At 39.2% G+C, this 20,722-nt stretch overlaps 1 protein-coding gene across 2 annotated transcripts; it reads left to right on the forward strand.

Moving 5' to 3' along the window:
* Window positions 1–9,007: 9,007 nt before the first annotated feature.
* LOC121855729 (mannan endo-1,4-beta-mannosidase-like) lies at window positions 9,008–19,040 on the forward strand. 2 transcript variants are annotated; one of them, XM_042350826.1, is made up of 10 exons: window positions 9,035–9,161; window positions 9,625–9,784; window positions 10,521–10,762; window positions 14,244–14,321; window positions 15,206–15,294; window positions 16,212–16,291; window positions 16,606–16,763; window positions 17,367–17,486; window positions 18,597–18,749; window positions 18,841–19,040. In XM_042350826.1, exons 1-9 carry the CDS (start codon window positions 9,096–9,098, stop codon window positions 18,720–18,722), a joined length of 1,119 nt encoding a protein of 372 aa, XP_042206760.1. In that variant the 5' UTR covers window positions 9,035–9,095; the 3' UTR covers window positions 18,723–18,749; window positions 18,841–19,040. The 2 variants fall into 2 exon arrangements, with proteins under 2 accessions (XP_042206759.1, XP_042206760.1); XM_042350825.1 differs by having other exon boundaries at window positions 9,008–9,161; window positions 18,597–19,040.
* The last annotated feature ends 1,682 nt before the right edge of the window (window positions 19,041–20,722 follow it).

A 20,722-nucleotide genomic window follows, 5' to 3' on the forward strand; every position in this document is an offset into this window, starting at 1 on the left:
AAACCAAAAATTCACGTTGTGTCTTGGTTAGTCATGTATTATAATATTTCATCTAACATGATACATGCAAGTTTTCACATTTCCATAAAAATTAACATTAATTATTAAAAATTAATATTATTAATTATTAATCATGCACTATATATATGTATATATATATATATATATATATATATATATATATATATATATATATATATATATATATATATATATATATATATATATATATATATATATATATATATTTTGATAAAATCACACAAAGAAAAGGGAACAACGGAGCACCTTAGCTTTCGTTTTTATTCAAGACATCTTCAGAGGCAACTGGATTACATGGACAGAGAGAGGCTTAAATATACAGGGTGACCTTATTAAACACCTTTTCATTGTGGATCTATATATATATATATATATATATATATATATATATATATATATATATATATATATATATATATATATATATACTGTATTATGAAGGAAAACAAGCAAGCAAAGCAAAGACACAACTGCATGTTGTAGTGTAAAACAAATGATAAAAATGTTTAACAAAATTGTATCAAACAAAAGGAAAACTCATTAAAAAACAAAAAGAACAGAAAATGGGCTCGGAAACATGCATTAAACGTAATACAAAATAATATGTTATAAAAACAATGACACTGACGTGTTACCATATAAAATGTCACGTGTTTCTTGGCAGGTGTGGCTGATGAAGGATTAATCTCATGACGTTTATATTTTAATATAATGATAAATTTTCATCATCAAGAATATATCAATGAACTTTTCCTTTATACCATGGCATAAATTCAAACCTATATGAACACCTGAAAGTTCCTTAACGAAATTTGCCGTTTAATAATTAACTTTATACATGTGATGGTCAATTTGTAATTGGAACATATTTTTATAATCTGTAATTAAATTACCATTTCTTGCCTAGGATAAGATAAATAAGAATTACTGCATTTACTTTAGCATCTTAAAATATATTATTAGTTTTTGAAGCTCTTGGAGGATGATCAATTATCTGGAATTTACATGTTTCACAAGGATGACTTGTGGTACGCGTAACTTGTAATATAAGTTACGGCATTTTCCTTAAGATCTGGGGCTGGTTCACTGGAAAAAAATCAATTGTTATGGCATTCTCATCATTTATGTGTCAAATGAGGAAAAGTAGCTGCCAATATCTATCCTCTTTAGATTAGAAGAATCTTTGTGGCTAGCAAGTGCGAAATTGTCAAATTCATCATTTTTTTTCTGTAAAACTATCATGTCTTAATGTATTATTAACAGCTGTATTTAAGCAGTGTGCACTTAAATCTCTGTCCTGGCAAAAATATTCTGGCGGAATTTCTTGGACTTGTCACGTCCCTCCGCATGGGTCAACGCCATCTGGTGGTCGGCAATTAACAACACTTCCTTGCCGTATCACGACGTTGGAGCAAGAGTCGCCAGCCCAATAATATCACGAACACGTCTTCCTAGCCTCTCCCGTGAGCCACCAAGGTGACGAGGGACTTGTATCACCCTGAACAGCAGTTCACTCTCATCCACTGTCCTGGAAGAGTGACTCGCCCTAAGGTCCTCCACCTTCCCCGGGTTGCTGCCCTTCAAGTGACCGCCTTAATCATACCACGTACCGTAACATTCATCGCAGGGAGAAGTAGGTGGCTTAAGTTTTTGTATCTAGTTAGGGTATTTATATGTTTAGTTAGGGCACTGGTGTTGGGTTAGCGGTTAGGATTTGTCTTTATTATTTATTACTAGTGTTATTAAATATTAAAAACTCCGGCACTGGTTTAGGGCTAGCGGTTAAGATTTGTCTTTATAATTAGTCATTATTGTTATTAAATATTAAAAACTCTTCCTTTCCCCTGGAATCTTTCTTAAACTATTTACTCAAGTGTGAATGTAAAGGAAGAGGAACTGAATCCGTTTTTCTAAATGGAAAAATTGTTGAGTGTCAATGTATAAATATTTAGGAATGTATATTGGCTTTACTAGTGAAAGTAAAGAGGCAGAAATACATCATGTCCTCACTCAATGTAGAGCAAGATTACAGCCCTTGAAGGCTCTAGCATGTTGTGGTAAAGGAGCTGGGGTACCCATACTGAGAATGATGTGTATTTCTACCATCAGATCACTTATAGACTATGCAGCACCTGTCCTCTCTTGTACTGGTGAAGGAAGGCTACGGAAGATTGAGATCATGCAAAATGAAGCAATGAGAATAATTTTAGGGTGTCAAAAGAATGCAATGATTGAGATAATGAAAATGGAACTAGGGTTACAGAGCATTTCACAGAGGGTCAATGAAATTAATACAGTTGCAGCAGTTCGATTAATGAGAGGGAACAGTGGGGGTAAATTTGTACAAGATATAAATGATGGTTTAAAAGATAAATGGACCTTCTGCAGGCAAGGTAAGAGAGGATACATGAATGGATTAGTAAATATTATTAAAAAATGTAATATGGCAGACTGGTGTACAGCTGTTCAGAAGAGTTGTAAGAATCCACCCTGGGAAGAACGAGAAGTAGAGTTAGACATAGTGCCTCTCACAAAGAAGAAATCATTACATGAACCAGGACAGTTAAGGGCGTTATATGGGAATAAGATTAGTAATTTGCCTAAAATAAACACATTGCATGTATATTGTGACGGTTCAGTTATGTCAAGTGGCAGGGCAGGGTGTGGGATCCTTATAAGACAGTACACAGAACAAGGAAATGATGACATCAAAATTGGACTTTGGTTGAGCAGTTTTATATCAACACAAGCTGAGTTATATGCAATCTTAGTAGGATTGGAAAATGTTGTAAATATGTATAAAGATGCATATTTTTTTGTTGATAGTAGGGCAGCTTTGGATTCTTTGAACAGTGGGAGTCCAGTCTTTGAGCACATTATTGGTTCATGTAGAAAATTAGTAAATACAATAAGGAAAAATGGCCATAATGTTCAATTTGTATGGGTCCCTTCACATGTAGGCATTGGTCTTAATGAAGCAGTAGATATAATGGCAAAAAGAGCCACGGAAAAGGCCGAGATCGACATGTGTACTAAAACCTTGAAACAATTAAGGAGCGAATTACGGAAAATACAATCAATAGAAGATAATTTCACAAGGAATGAAATATACGAGGAAAGTGAAACAATGAAACATTACCATGTTCTCATGAACGCAAAATTTTCATAAGGGAAAGATGGGTGTAGGTGGAAAGATTCAGTGTATACGAGGTTAAGATTAGGATATAAATATTATTGGGAACTTGGAGCTGAGAGAAGTGAACAGGATAAAGAATGTAGAGTTTGTAGAACACCCAGATCCCATACCCTGCCACATAATATACTGGAATGCCCATTGCTTAATGTATATAGATATGCCCGTATAAATAATGTCCCCATGCAAATAGAGTGGATGTTTGAAAATAGGAAAATAGATGAAATATTAAAGAAATATAGAAATTTTGCATCTAGAATATAACTATGTATGTATATAACTGATTATATGAAATGTTAGGGATTTATGTGAGTCCTGAGAGGGACATTCCTGGACTGGGGTGGGGATGACTTATGTCACTTCATCCCTTTGAGATGTATTAATGTTTTTTGTATCTCAATAAACGTATCAATCAATCGACTATTTACTTTTGTTACGAGTTGGCCTCTACGGGTGGACCCGACATTAAGTAAACTAGCTAACTTGTAAGAGACTTCTTCAGAATCCTTCTCTGGAGTGTGAATATTAGCTTTATTTGATCGATGAAAATATTGTTTAAATTCAATTTCCCTTGAACTACAGATATTAATATATGTTGGCATTGGTGTTGAGTCTTCTACACGGTTCCCATTTTCACACTGGATCAAATGATTTATTGTGATATTTTTAACAGCTGCAACAAATGTTTGTGTCAATTTGTAAGTAACTTTGTAATTTCTAGTGACAAACTTGATTTAATTATTTATTTATTGATCCCAACTTTACTAAATCTTTAGTGCTGCATCAGCACTAGAGATTTTTCCTCACAGTAGCACTTAAATATGAGAAATATTGATGCATGATCTAATGCCATTTCCTAATGGATGAGAGGATTTCAAGGATTTCATAACAAAATATTGTAGTCACTATACAGTATGATTGCATCATTGCTAAAATTGTAATTAACTGTAGAAACTTCTGCTATTGTAGCAATTTGTGTTTGCAGTTTTCACTAACCTTCCAAATTCTGTTCTGGGCATGCATTGTGAAGCAGCCTTGAAGTACTCCCAAAATTTGAGTGTGAAAAATGGTGAGTGCACACTCGATAACCAGATGAACAACGATGCCATTGAGAAATCCGACTGCGAGAGAGATTTAGGAGTAATGATAAGTAGGAATCTTGAGCCAAGTAAACGATGTTTTTTGCTCGTAACAAGGCTAATAAAGTACTTGGGTTCATACAAAGGTATGTTAGTTACAAGACTAGCGAGGTCATCTTAAGATTATATCTTGCGCTTGTGAGACCTCACCTGGATTACGCAGTTCAGTTTTGGTCACCGTATTACAGAATGGATATAGAATCCTTGAAAAGAATCCAGAGGAGAATGACAAAACTAATACCGGGCATTAGGAACCTTGAGGTTAAAGCATCTTAATTTGTACTCCCTGGAGAGACGTAGAGCGAGGGGCGACATGATAGAGGTTTATAAATGGAAGTCAGGGCTAAACAAAGGGGACATTACAAAGGTACTCAAACTATCCAACCAGGAGCGAACTCATAACAATGGTTTTAAATTAGACAAATTTAGATTTAGGCGCAAAGTAGGTAAACGCTGGTTTGGAAACCGTAGTGGATGAATGGAACAAGTTACCAAATATCATTAACTCGAATCCGCTGGATAGCTTCAAACATAGGTTGGATGTTTATAAGAGCAATAGGGGTTGGGTGTAAATGGGACTGCCCAGTATGGGCCAATAGGCCCGCTGCAGTTTCCTCCATTCTTATGTTCTGTAAAATTCCACAAAGGTCTTCTCGTATATTCTGGGAATGTCGATGGCATTTTGCCGTCTGCGACACCTGTCAAATTCGTATCAAGTGAGTCCGAGTGACTGATGAAGATGCTGCCTCTGATTAATTTGAAGTCTTGGCTGTTCTTAGCTGTCGTCCAAGATTTTGAAAACCTGCAGACGACAACTTGACGTCACAGAAGTACAACTGCAGCGCCATTTTTGGACTACATAATGACGTCACTGTTCCTTGAGATCCCAGCTAGTATTAAAAGACTATTTTACTCGTCCCTGTCTTGAGTATACAGTCTTTGGGTCTGACGGTGCGCAGGTGAGGTACGGACGAGGTGGGCGGGAGTGATGACGTCAGCTGATCCACCCTGCCTGCGTCGCCTTGACAAGTTGACCCAGTCTGATCCGGGCCATTTGTGTGTACACCACTGTCTGAGGCAATCAATATAATATTTTGTGACGTGGTATATTTTCATTGAACTGGCTTCAATGCGGCAGATATGTCGAACAATTGCTAAGTATATGGATGCTATAACACAAGAAAAAAAAAGCAGGATCAAACATTAAATATTTCCGCTCTCCAAAGGAAAAATAATTGAGACCGCGGTGGATTTATTCCTGTTGCCGAGTTGATGGCATCAATGCAGACAGTACAGTGGTGTGCTCAATTCATTTTAAGAAACGTGATTACAGAGATGACCTGAAATGTCGATCACTTATGGGGTTGTGCAAAATGCTCCAGAAGTCTTTTAATCTTGAATTCATTCTAACTAGAAAACTAAACGAAGATTATCTGGAGCATTTGTTTGGGTGCATAAGACAGATGTATGGAACCTACAACCATCCAAATGCTGTGAATTTTAAGTTCAGGCACAAGAAGTTACTCCTGGGAAAAGACGTTTCACTAATTTCTGAGAAATTTAACACAACTAATGATAATTTAGACCGCTTGTCAAGAAATATTGGTCTTGACAAACGAATGATACACGTTTCAATGACAGAGCTGGCAGTAGAACTGTTGTTTCAAAGACTTGGATATTGGCAATGAAGTAGAAAAAAAGAGTTAAATGGTGAGTTTGATGATAAACTAGGAGTGTATAAACCCTGACAAAAACACAGGTAAAGCAATAGATTTAGTCATAGAAGAGGAAGCTCTTAGGTACGTTGGTGGCTATATTGTAAGAAAGTTTTGCGTGAAGTGCCCTCACTTAGGCCAGAAAGCCACTGAGTGCACCTCCTTGACTAAAACATGGACAGAAGAAATAAACCGAGGTGAACTGTATGTTCCTTCTGACACTATTAACCATTATGAGACGTATTTAAGGCTGTACATGGGGACAGTCGTAAGGAGGAAAGACCGTTTCAAAACAATTGTCTGAGATAGAGAGTTGATGTACCCCAGGATGTTTTATCATTCTTTGACAAAATCTGTTCTTTAAAATTCGGAACTGAACAGCAGAATTAGGATAAATAGGAAAAACAAAATTTCAGAAGTGAAAATAGAAAATTTATGAAAATATAAAAATGATAAGGGGGAAAAACAGATTGTCTTCGGTTACAGTTGATGTAAATCATATTTGTTTATTTATAACCTTTATTTGTAAATAAAATACAAGTTATCATGATATTTATTCCCCTTTTAGATACATATACACAAACATTTCAGAGGAGGTAGTTATGAACTCTAGTGCACAGATAAATTACACTGAAATGCGTAGGAATTTCAGGAAATTAGTAAGAATATTCAAATAATGCTAGTTGTCCTTTCCTCCACAATGAAGGGACGAAAGTGGCCAGATCCTTTGACACGCTTTTAGATAGCCTCTCTTACTATAGCTACATCTTTCTCCTTTCCGAGCTAAACCTCCCTATACCAGGATATGGGAAACGGGGTTATGATGATGCTACTGTAAAGATAGGCAGACTAGTCAGAAGGGAGGGAGCAGGCCAGCCAGCTATAGTTCCGGTGACGTCAATGCGCAGAGGGAGCGAAAACTAGACCTCTGTCCGTCCGACCTGTCTACATTGACCTTGTGTGTGCTATCTTCCCATGTCGCCTGAGAATCCCGTGGTCCGTGTGTGACTTTCAATAACACGGGGGAACTTTTGCAGCTGATGCATGTGAACATCTGTTGCAGAGTTAAGGTTAGGTTAGGTTAAGTCAAGTTAAGTTAAGCTAAGCTAAGCTAGGTTTGGTCAAATTGTTAGGTTAGATTCCATTAAAGTACTGTACATTCTTCCACTTATCAATAAATCCAGGCGAGATCTGAGGCCATTCAACCTCCCATTTTTCATCAAGTTTTTGACGGAGTAATACAAATTTATAATACCGGTTTACGATATGTTCTTCAATAATTAACTTGCTCTAATATAGTCTTCATAGTTTTAAGATATTTCTGGCTCTAATTTTCGACTTATGTTTTTCATATATATTGAAATAGTTTTTGGTGTTTTGAATTCAAGGAAATCAAAGGCTTCATTGTAGGGGATTAAAACTGAACAATTATATTATTCTCGTGAACTTTTATCTGAACATTGAAAATATTTATCTTTGCTACCTCTGATTCAGCTCCCTAAAGCTTGTAACGTCAGGGTTCGAATTTACACTGAAGACGATAAAGTATTCTGGTATAATGACTGACGAGGGAGATGAGTTGTCATGTGAAAAATTATTTATTTTTGTTGCGTATAGTTATTACAATGCCAACTGTTAGTAGTAATGCAGTTACAGCTGTAGAGAAACCCTTGATAACACTATTTAAAGATTAACGTAACTGGAGGTTAAAATTAACTTTGTTAGGAATTAGATCTAAGAAACCCGTTTTATTCTTCAGATATTCTCACGGTTATTGTACAGAAAGTTATAGAAGGTAACGAGGCAACTACACTCTAAAGTCTAAACCACCTTATTCGACGATCGGGAACCACAGCCACAAAAGAGTTCCTCTTTACGAAGGCAGAAAAACCACATTTCTCCAGAAACGAGGTCAGTGCAAGTCCAGTATTAGGCCTTGTACCCCCAGCATTTACTGTGTATTCTTATAATTGATTGTTGTTATAACCAGGGCCGGATTAAGCCATGTTGAGGCCCTAAGCTATATGTAATCCTGGGAGGCGTCGAGGCCACTACCACTTAATATGTATATTTTTAAAAATATTTTCCAAAGATAAAGTGAATGAGAAGTTGTACTATCTGGCGATACCTACAGAAACTAATTTATACTTTCGGCATGCAAGTGTTAATGAATACAGCAGGAAATGGACTCGTGTTTAATAATAATAACGATTTATTGAAGTTCTGCAGCCCGAAGGCTGAAAATATACATAAGACAAAAATGACTTGTATACAAAGACGTGGGGTGGGTGGGTCGTTTAACAAAAGCTTTCATTACTGAAAGAAGGAACATGAATTGAACATACAAATTATTATAGTTTACAGTTCATGGCACGGGCTGGTCTCTTGCCATACTGTGTCAGGTCACATAGGACACGTGGTTCAGTAACTCGTCCGTAGGTGTTGATATGAAGGAGCTCACGGGGTCATGGAGACATCGGTGTGTGTGTGTGTGTGTAAAAAATGCAATATAATTTTATTAGTGATACATGAAACCACATTTGGCAAGTTGGTACCATAAGATAATTTTGTATGATACCAGAAAACGACAAGTGGTGTGATCAGCTGACAACAGTTGCCAGATTTTTCAGACAAGAACCCCGCACGCCAACAGAACCGGCCAAGAAAATGTACTATGCTTCGTATTAATGGGATCTTCTAAAAGCGGAATTGCCCCACGAAATTAGAAAATTTAGGACTTTTTATTGATACTTTTCAGTATTCACCAAGAATAAAAAGAACACACACACACCTCAATCTGTATCTATAGTATACCGTACATTTACCGGGTATAGCATTATATATATATAAGGGTACTTGTGCTTATTCAACTACCGCGGGAGCAACAATCACGTGGATAATGTATCATATTTTCCCAGATAAATGACGTAAGATGTTGGCAGGTGAGAGGGCCACTGATATATAAAGGTGTTGGTACGTCAGTGTCTCTATGAAACAGTAGTTGAGATGGCGCGCTTGTTGCTCCTCACTGTACTTTCCCTCCTGGGCTCCACCAATGCTAAGAAACTTAAGGTAACACTTTCACATTTCAGAGTTTGTTAATACTGGCCTGTATAACATGTCACCATCCAGATATTATATTCCTATACGGACATAAGAGAGAGAGAGACCGTACAAGTTAGACACTTCTTCACACATATTTCACATCGATATGTACAACATTTATATACTCGTTATGTATTAAACCACTTCTATTATGATCACATTGTTAACAAGTTTAAGAATGAGTGCCAGTAAAAGCTGTAACAACGACACTAACAACTCTCTCATGCAATACTACAACACATCCCAGATTTTTCTCCTCTAATAATTCTCGTAACACAGTGGCGTCCTAGTGCATCATGTCTGCCTGCAGTGTTTACCAGTCTTGTTCCCTAACTGTCTCATGTACGAAGCATTTATTATTATTATTATTATTATTATTATTATTTTGTTGTTATTATCATCATCATCATCGTCGTTCTCAATGTTGCAGGTGTCAGGTACGGATCTCACCTATGGAGGAGAGAAAGTGTTCCTCAATGGGTGTAACATCGCCTGGCACGATTACGGGCGTGACTTCGGCAATGGTGACTACGACGGCACTCTGGAGCAATGGGTGCAGGAGATAGCCAGCTCGGGCGGCAATTCTATCCGTGAGTTCCTTGTTTCTTTAAGACCTCAGCAACTGACTGACCAAATGGGGAGCCTGTTCTAAATGGGACAAGATTTAAGGGATTCCAGTTCTAATGGGCTTTTATACTAAAAATGATTAGGTTAGGTTAGGTTGAGGCCCAGAAGGGTTGGGTCTATTAAGTTTTGGGTTCAATTGAAAGCATAACATATGGACCTAGGTGTAATATGATTGATTAGCAACTAAAGTTTAATGGAAATTAATGGACAACTTTGTTACTCAGTCTTGAACCAAACCAGAACCGTAGATAAAGTTCGGTCAACTGTGACATGCAGGGGCTCCATGTTGATGCTCAGCTGATGAAGATGTTTGCGCTCGTACTGTAGAGAATGATAATATTGATGATGTTTATTCGGTAAAATTGTCATACGCGTGTACAATTGATAAGCATGTTTGTAAACTATGTGGGAGACAACCTGAGAAAACTACCCACCCGCTGAGTAAACAATATGGCGCCCGTGTTTGAACCAAGCATGGTACATCCTGTATGATATGTTGTTAAAGGCATTTGTATAAAGCTACAGCAGAATCTTATTATTTCACTTTAATATAGTTTACAAGACCAAATGATAATATAATATTGCACATCCCTGTTTCATGTACAGTATAGGACTACAGTATATGTTGTGGCACTTCCCTGGCAGGAGCATTGTTTCATGTACAGTATAGGACTATATGTTGTGGCACTTCCCTGGCAGGAGCATGGGTACACGTAGAAGGATACAGCACACCGGTTTTCGACGACAGTGGGCACGTCACCGCGTGTGACAAGACTGGTGACTTTGAGGACGATGTTCTTAAACTACTGAACGCTGCTGAGCAGAACAACGTGCTGGTAACTTTGACTATGTGGAACGGCGCCTACCTCACCAACCAGAAGGCCGTCGATCTCATCATGGACGACGACAAACTTGAATCTTACATTGAGAACTGCCTTAATGTGAGTAAACCGTATAATAATTTAATTTAAAGTTCTAATAAGGGCCATAAGAGTACATGTTATTATATTTGTATAGCAATTACTTCTTTTGGTAAGCTTATATATATACAGAACGTAGGGTTAAAGGGTTCACGAGTATACACTCGTGAAACAGATAAGATAGCCTTGGTTATTACTAAGTTTATGCTATTACTACATTGCTGTCATTCGGAATCGAGTATGACGACCATTCAACGCTGACCGAATGATGTCACCTCCGATGAGGTGGTTTGAGTGGCCGTTACCAGAGCGGCAGGGTCGTCCACAGATGGTGCAAGTGTGAAGAGGCGGTAGGGACGGCGGCAGCGTCTCTCCGGCGTTAGTACTTGTTTACCTCGGTGTGCAGTCGATCTTACTGGAGAGTATTAACACCTCGTGTGACGGTCCTCCAAACTACACGATGTGGAATGATTGTCTCCAACGTGCGGCAGTCGATTGACACTTTTTCCTGGTTTGTCTTAAGACTTTCTTATTATTTTTTTCCGTTGCCCGCCAGCGGAACGTTTATCATATTTTAAATGACTGTAAAATTGAAACGTTGGCAGGCTACTGTCGTCTATGTGGGGTAACTCGGCCAGTCCAACGTAGTTGTTCATGGATAATGGTAGCCTTGACGCTCCTACAGTTGGTGTCCGCGAGAATACTGGTATTTGTTCTGTTGTCCCAGCGGACCCGGAGGATAGAACGTAGACTACGTTGGTGAAAGATTTCAAGTGCCTTGAGGTGACTCCTAATGTGACTCGTGTCTCACTGCCATACAGCAGGGTGGGGAGGACCACTGATTAATATACGTGCAGCTTTGTAGACATTTTCAGCTTCCTACAGCTGAAGAAACGAGTACACATTCTGTCAAAGACTTGAGATGCACATCTGTCACTTTTTCATCAATGTCCGCAGTGGTGCAAGGCTAGAACTGGCCGCATTCATGGCACTTCACCCAATTTACCTCCTAACCATTATATCACTTATTTGACGCAAATTCATTACCTGTTATCACTACACGCATGTTAAAACCATCAGTATGACACAATGTATTATTCTAGCATAAAACAAACACATGCAGTACACATAATATTTATCCTAATGCAATGACACTTTCCGTCATGCTCCAGGGTTATCCTCCAAGTTAACGCGAAGAGTATGAATATGGTTCATCAGTACAGCAGACCGGGAGGTATATTGTTTTATTAATTTATCTCATTGGTAACTTAAAGAGATTGGTGCTGTGGGCAACCTCCTTGGTGGGTTAACTTTTTCCCTCCCCTCTTCCCACTGAGGCCTCCCTCCCCTCCACCTCCTCACGTAACATCACTCCGCAGATTGGACCTAATATTTGGTAATGTGTGTTAAAACTATGAACTTGCAAGAAACGCTTACACTCAGAGATAGTGGAGGACTGCTTACTTTACTCTAGCTACGATTGCAAGTTCCATTCAGGCCATTCTGGAAGTTAAACTAAGGTGTAAACAAACACAGGTGCCACATTTCACAAAACGCGCCAACCAATGTACCGTGTGGAAGTGATACCGGGTGTACAAATCACGGCGCTATTCTATGTTCTGTATCTAGCTGGCAACAAAGATCGTGCCAGTGGTGCCGCGAGATGGGCTAAAGCCACATCGAAACTCTGGGATGAAGTTGTCAACCTCAGATAGGAGTCGGTTGATGAGGACTTGAGCGATAATCTTTCCTTCTATGAAAAGCAGCAAGATCCCACGGTCGTTGTCTTCCTTGTTCTTATGGATATTGACGATGGAGGTTTTTTGAAATCCAGGGGGTTTCCTCCTGTTCCAATGTATTGTCCGACTTGTTAACTCCTGATTTGTATTCTTCAGGTTAGGTTTCATCATGCCCTGTGGTTTTTTCTATTTCTCATCTGCTTAATGGTAGTAGCTATTTCGTCTGGGAATGGAGAAAAGTCGAGATGTGCGAGCTCCGGGCACTGAGGGACCTGCTGGGTCGTCAGGAAACCCAAATCGGTGTTTCGGTTAGGCAGGGTATAGTAGTGCTCTTTCCAGCACTGACGGTTGCCCTCCGGGTCTTTAATAAGGGAGTTACAGTCAGAAAGGCGGAGGGAGGGGCGCATCATTTGTAGTTGAACCATAGATTGCTTTGGTGGAATTGAAAAATTCGCGCATCTGGCGTCGATCCACAGTTTTTTTGCGCTCCACGTTTATTTTTAGTCCAGCATACGTTCTTCATTTCCTGAAGTTTGGAAGGAACATTGCCTTCTGCTGGTGGAAGGTATCATCTTTGGTCCGAGACTGAAGGTTGTTTTTCAAGTTAATGAAGGCAACACGTTTACTAGAGGAGTACGTTGATTTTCTGGTTATTTTCATCAAGCCAAACTTGGTGTTTCCTTTTGAACTGGCCGAGGGTCTCACAGCAGATCCTTTTGATAACGGCTTTAAGGGTAACGCATTCCGCACTAGGACTCCAGTTGTTGGGTTGTTTATCAGCCCCTCATAGAGTTGCTCTCCGAAAGCAAGTTCCACTGCTTGAACCTCAAGTCACTTGGTGATTAAAACGCCTCTGGTGGTTTGGTGCTTTCGCCGTTTTCGGGCGACGTGAAAGGAGATTAATGCTCTAACGAGCCGATGATCTATATCTCAGTTAGTCTGAGCCACGCATGGCTCTGGTGATTAGGACAGCTCGGGGATCCATTTCTCTAATAATGTAGTTTTTGACAGGTCAATGTTTAGATCGTGGATGTTGCCAAGAACCTATGAACTTTTCGGTCCGTTTAAACAAGGTATTGGTAATAGTGATACTGTGTTAAGTACACTTGCCTAGGAGGAATAAGCTGTTGGAATTGCACTTTCCCATTCTGTCTCTTCCTATGGTTTACTGTCGTAAGTCAACACCTTTGCCAACTCTGGCATTGAAGTCACCTAGGAGCATAACCTTATCTTCTCTGGGGATAGAGGTTAGCACAATTAATGTTGGCATAAAAGGCCTCCTTGATGTCATCCTCTGCATCCAGTGTTGGGGAATATGTACTGATGAAGAAGGCATGGCGTGAGTGATTCAGTGGGACTTGGAGCATCATGAGCCGCTCGTTGACCCCCAACAGTCTCTCTCTTGTACATACACGGGAAAACGAACTCGCGAACAGACGGTCACACAGTGGACAGAGTGCTAACTTCATGCCCTAAGTGCAGCTGGTTTAATCCTGGGGCACTCCTGGTCCACCCAGCTGTATATGGCCACCTAACTTTTCAGTTGGGAAAGTTGAATACAGTGCCGAACGCCCTACCTCTTGTGTACCGAGTTTCCACAGTCCCTGACGCCCGTCAGGTCTACAAGACCCAATATACTTGTGTTGTTTGTTTATTTTTAGAATTCCTGAAGTTGTACAATCGGCTACTTGGATTAGGAGGAAAATATTACAAGTTTTACTAGAGTAATTTATATCTTATAAACCATATAATTTCTCACCCAGCACCTGATGACGAAGATCAAGGGTCATCCAGCCCTGGCTGCCTTCGAGGCTGTGAACGAGGCTGAGGGATCTGTGAAGGTGAGTGACCACACTTGGTAACTAAATAAAGGTGAGTGACCACACCTGGTAACTATATATAGGTGAGTGACCACACCTGGTAACTATATATAGGCGAGTGACCACACCTGGTAACTATGTAAAGGAAAGTTTATAAAGCCTTTAATTTTGGTGAGAACAGAAGCTAGTAGTGCGAGTGGGCAGTCCGTCACACTGCTTGCACTTGTCTGCCTTATTCAAATTTATAAGCAAGTTCTTTCCTGGTTACAGTTCAAGGATTCCCTTTCACGGTCTTTTCACAGGCATCAACTCTTATCATGTTCACCTAGACCTATGTGAGAAGAGATCCTCTGCAGCTTTATCTTGACACTCTCGGCAGCCTGGCTGGCATATTGGTGACTTGCTTTCAAAGACGCGCGTAACAATCTAAGCTGAGGATGTCGAGCAATAGTGAGGATGATGGGACTGTCTATGGTAGTGATTTAAACGAGTTTTAGCACTGAGAGTATGGCAAACGGTTCATTCTGTAGAGTAGAGTCGGTTACATGCAATGATTCTTGGCGCGGTCTGGATGTCTCACAGTGCAAAGCCTAATCATAAATTTACCAAATCTTCTTGATAACCAAATATTGAGTGATGCATGTAATGAATAACACATTGTATAGCCTTCCAATAATTTCATTCTCTACTTTTCCAATTATTCTCTAATATTTTTTCTGTTGTTCATTCTCGTCCTAGACTTGACTCCAGCTCTTTTTCTTTCACTGATATTCGCTCCCTCCTTGCTAGTCTCTCCCATATTTTCACAAACGATTTATCTTAAACCATCTATAGCTTCACCCTGATCTCGCCATATTGTATTGCTGTCTTGTGTCTTAACAACTTGCATAATGATCGTCCTGTAGGTGGAGAGCAACAGTAATTCCTGCTACGACACCACAATCATCGGCCACGACGGCGCTGGCTGGACTGGCAAGAACATCCCCATGCATAAGTAAGTGTCAAGGGGCAACAGCTAACACAATTTGGGTTCCTCAGGTGGCTACAATGATGATTTTGAAGTAAATAGTGAGTGAGATAAGCTGAGCAAATTATTTAGGAGGATAATAACACCAATTATAACGCCGTTAGAATAACCATAACTTATTTAACGAGATTAGACCTTGTATAGAGACACGAAATCTAATAAAAAAAAGGCAGTATTGTGTGTGTTTTTTTTTTTTTTTTCATCATCATTGTCACAAGTGCACAAGATTGTCGTAGTATTCTGTGAGCGCCTCTATTAGACCAAGGAAATTCTACCACCCTGTGAGTTTGTATAATTTTGTATGAAAGACATGTTTACGATGTGTGTGTGTGTGTGTGTGTGGTGTATGTAATGGTCAACATGCTCGCCTCGGAAGGGAGTGGATCCGGGTTCGATCCTCGGGCAGTGTGAAACTATGTGCAAGTTTCTTTACGCAGTTTGCCTCTGTCTACCCAGCAGTAATTGGGAACCTGGATGTAAATCGATTTGCGGATTGTGTTCTGGGGTAATGGTTAGCCAGTGCAGTTGGCGAGTTGTCCGGTCTTCTTGGACTATTCCTTGACACTGGGTCATGCAACTCGTTAACATAACGTGTGGTTGTTGTGTTGGCGACAGCTTCTACACCTTAAACAAATTCATTCCCGTCTAGGTGGCCCTTGAGCTGGAGTAACAGGCCAGATTACATCCCCGTTTTTACCCGGCTATGTTCTGGCCTAGGCCGGAATATACCCTGGGGTTAATGAAGTGGCCAGGGGGTATAATTTGGTCTGTTACACCGGCCATCCTCGAACACGAAGGGCAACTATTATTATTATTATTATTACTATTATTATTATTATTATTATTATTATTATAAACAGTATATAACCTTTTCTGCCACACAGCTTCTTGAGGTTCATTGGTCGGCAGAATGAGGCAGTCCGCGCCATTGACCCCGACACCTTGATCACCCTGGGCTCCTGGGGTGAGTAATCACATGTTGTTGTAAGGTATAAACGTGTTTTCCTTTACACAAGGTCAAAACTAAGGGACCAAGTTAATAATACTCTAACTACAGTAATAATACTCGCATAACCTTAATAGTCTCACATTAATAATACTCAGAAAAATAATGCTCTCACTACAGTAAACTACGATGTCAGTGGTTTATTGTTAATTAAGTTTAAGAAGAGTACGGGAGACACAGGCGGTGTTGAGTGGTAGTTATAAAAGAGATAAAACGGTTATAAAAATTTCTTACTGTTGGAAAGACTTTAACAATGATAAACTGTTTCTCAGGTCAGTTCTCCGAGAACGACGTCTTCTTTAACTCGCACAATCACTACACGGACCAGTGTCTCAACGAGGCGGCCGGAGGCTCCGACGCCCAACTTGACTTTTACCAGATGCACACCTACGACTGGTCGGGATCCTGGAGTTTTGGCGCTCCCTTCACTGTTAGTATTGTATGGTGGTGATAGTGTATGTACGTACGTGTGTGTGTTTCAACACACTGGAAGAGTATGGGAATGCAAAACTCCGAGTCGTTTGTACAGAATTTGGATCTGTTGAAGACTTGAAACCCCCTCAGCTTATTTCACCGGATGATTAAACACCCAAACATTGTTTGGGTAGTTAGATTAACGTGGATGAGGCTAGGTTAGGATTAGGCGAAATAAGCAAGGGTTTCTAATATTCATGAGGTTCAACCATTTTGTCTAAGATTTCATGGGTAAAACAGAACGTGTGTGGTGACGTTCGCTGTTGTAAGATGAGAGAAACAATGTTTAGTGCTTATAAAATTTCTTATTCATTTAGGTGTAAAATTTTCTATAATTTACAAGTAAATAACGTCTATCTTGTATTAATTTATAGCAAAGTTTTTTCTTGTATATAAGTGGAAAATATTTACTTTGTTTTTGCTATGGTGAATGCGTTGTTGTAGGGTGTTGTTGTTACCAGCACAAAACTGTCGTCTGGAGCAGAGAGAGGAGGACCTTACACCAACCACGAGCTGGTTTGGTAAAGGGTAAAAATAAGGTTGTTTCTGACATCTACAGGTGAGTGCCTCTGACTACATGCTGAACAAGCCCATCGTGATCGGCGAGTTTGCTTCGGTGTGTGCTGCGGGCACGCCTCTCCCTGACCTGTACGAGTACGCTTACACCCACGGCTACAGTGTTAGTATATGTATAGTATGTGTGTCACTAACGGCTGTATTATCAGTCGACATCCACAGGGTAGGGCTACCCAAGGACTAACGTGAACAGAAACTGAACTTGACTTGCATTCATGACACAGTTGCCGACAGTATAAAGCGTCAACAAAGACAGGCAGCCAACCATATCTTACAAGATGTCACAAACCTCACTTACCGCGTAGGCTTATCATTATTTAATTTGGGTCATCAATGAAAAGGCACTATGTTCGTCTTGATGTATAATAAATCGTATTTGGTATGAAATAATTCAGTGAAATTAAATTGGAGACGATACAGTTTAACTGGACACCATCAAAAGAATAAATGACACTGCAGTAGGTCCAGGTGAGGCACCTCATGTTTTCATCCAACTAATATCACTCCTATATCTTCACAACCTATATTTAACACTTCCTAACGTGACCGGGTTAATAATAATGTTTTTTTTTTAAATTTGTTCAACTGTTTTCAAGCCCGTATTTACCTATTTTCTTCTAAAAAATTTCTTTAATTCAAATCTATTTTTGTGTTCAGTTCTAGTTTGATAGTTGAAACGCCTCATTAAATCCACTTCCTGTATCTCAACTTTCATTTGCACACTTTGATCACATCATCTCTCGCTCGAACTCTGCGGTAATGTATAGTATAGTATAGTATGTTGACCAAAACTGAACAGCCTGCCTGATCCAATTAACTTTTACTCAGCCTAAATAATTATAAAATGACATTTGATCTGGTCACTCACACTCCTTCATATATAATCTCGGCTATATTAGGCCTCTCCTCTAATACAGTGTAGCCTTAATTGGTCGTAGGTCTCTACCGTTAAATTTTCCTCCCACATCCAGGTTTCCTAATGTTATTCTATGCAGTTCATAGTTAGTTCTCCAATAACAATCTCCAGTTTAGAATTTCGAACACATCAGAACAAATCACCTTAGCAATAATATTCGAGTATAAACATGTCTGTCACATAGAGAAGATACTGCTACTCTATAAAGTTCAATTAGATATATTATTTTTTCTTTTGTGTTTACGTTACACATTATAGTAATTAATAATTGATGATGAGGTTGCTTGTGTGTTACAGGGAGCGTGGACTTGGCACTACACGGCCACAGGTGACTGTAGTGACAGCCGAGACGCACAGAGAAAGGCTCTTGGTCACCTGAAGGGACGAAATGACCATGGCGTCATTAACTTCACTGTAGAATAACTTGCTAACTTTTGTACATAACCCTGGACTGATGCTACCCCCTGAACCCTAACCTCCTGTTCAACTCTTCACTCCCTCACAGACCAACAAGAAGCGAGAGTGGAAACTTCTCAGCGTAACTGTTGTCTGTGGGAAGCATTTGATAACGATTATGTCATGGCTACTGTTATTATATTGCTATAATCAAAGATAAACTAATCTTAAACACTATCATATTACAATGTATCATCTCTGGATAATTTTTGGATCATGATTCCAATTTTCGTTTTCTAAGAGATGCAATATTTTCTATTGATCGTAATAAATTGTAGCAATGAACAATCATTTTGTATTTACCGTAATTTTCGAATGACCAACATCATCATCTTAACTCTAGTGGTGGTCTACGTCACACCCTGCTCTTTGTTTTCCTGCCTGCCTGCCTGTTTGCTTGTTTGTTTATGTTTGTCTGCCTTTCTGTCTCCCTGCCTGTCTGTTTTCCTGCCTGTCCGTCTGTGTGTCTTTATCTCTGTCTGGTACCTCCCTGCCTTTCTTTTTTCTGCCTTCATGTCTGCCAGTCTTTGTCATCTGCCTGCTTGGCTGTATAAATGAACTCTAAATATAGTTTATGTTAAACTTATCATAGAAAATGAATTACAATAGTAAATACACAAAAAACGTTAATGGTGCAGGAGTAACTAAACTATACATGATATTGACACTATTTCATTCATTATGGTATTAAGGACAAATCAATAAGAATTATATATTTTGTATATGTAATATCTGAATGACAATGAACGAACGTAATATATAATGTGTACTGTATATACGGGGGGGGTATTGAAGGAAAAGATGGGGCAATTTTCTCGCAAATGGCCACTGTAGATTCAGGCAAAATGGAAGAAATATCATTTAGAATTTGGTGAGAGGAAAACCTGAATATATATAATGAATTTAGGAGATTTCAAGATAATTTAGCTTTTTGCATATTTACCGTAATATATATATATAATAGTTGACTAACTTAGAAGAAAATATAATCGCAACAGAGAAGACCAGAGAAAGGAATATGACCCGTTTGAGTCGTTCCATTGTTTGACACTTGAAGCACCAACCTTGAGTGAGCCCACCAGCCATCGTGGCCTGACGGACTCCAGTGTCGAGCTATTAAACAATGCCTTTTATATCCGCCCGCTCCACAAGGGGTCGCACAGCTCAAGGTTGAGGAAGCCACAAGTCCAGAAAACAGTGAGGGCAAACTTTTTCGGGGTGATAATTGTGAACTCTTGGAACAATCTGCCAGAGAGTGTTGTGTCGGCACCGAGTGTGAGCTTATTCAAGGCCAGACTTGACCAACACTGGAGCAGGTTCCGATATATTCAGGAGCCAGTATATGCCCAGTACTTGCTAACAGTGCGTAACAGAGACGTGACCGATCGCCCAAGCGGCTAACGAGCCGATCAGTGTCGAAAAGGATAAAAGTATTGTAAACAAACATCAGATATATTTAGAAATATCAGCATTAATTACAAAAAAAAACGTACACTTGGGCAATTTGTTAAAAATGTGTTACTGAATGGTTTTTAAATTAAATTTAGTTATTATACCTGGTTCGATATTTTATTTACTTTCATTATCGAGTATGGATCTTGAATTGACCACGGGAATAGGAGCAAGTCTATCAAGTGGAAACGCTACGTTTCGTCTAGGACAGATGACTACTCATAGAAAAAACGACAATATGGGAGTTGACGCAACGAGTGGTAGTGTAACGTCGCCTTGAGAGTAACCACCGATTCCTAGGTGAATATAAGATGATAATTATGATACACGTACTGTACAGGGAAGGGTGGATTCAGCTGCCCAAGATATACTCAGGCTATGTAAGTACATGATAAACTTTTTTGTTATTGAATACTACTATATTATTATTATTCATGATCATGATGTCAACTATTTAAGAAGTATCTAGCCTATAAGATTTAGTTTATTGTACACAGCTACGGCGAGGGCGGTTG

Source organism: Homarus americanus, unplaced genomic scaffold (genome assembly GCF_018991925.1).
Source record: "Homarus americanus isolate GMGI-L3 unplaced genomic scaffold, GMGI_Hamer_2.0 scaffold21353, whole genome shotgun sequence".
Taxonomy (NCBI): Eukaryota; Metazoa; Arthropoda; class Malacostraca; order Decapoda; family Nephropidae; genus Homarus; species Homarus americanus.

Excerpts from the sequence above, each read along its gene's own strand:
- LOC121855729 (XM_042350825.1), top strand. The coding sequence starts at position 9,096 with ATGGCGCGCTTGTTGCTCCTCACTGTACTTTCCCTCCTGGGCTCCACC. Across the intron at positions 14,322-15,205 it reads AGGCTGAGGGATCTGTGAAG|GTGGAGAGCAACAGTAATTC; the intron begins GTGAGTGACCAC and ends ATCGTCCTGTAG. Across the intron at positions 17,487-18,596 it reads CTTACACCCACGGCTACAGT|GGAGCGTGGACTTGGCACTA; the intron begins GTTAGTATATGT and ends TGTGTGTTACAG.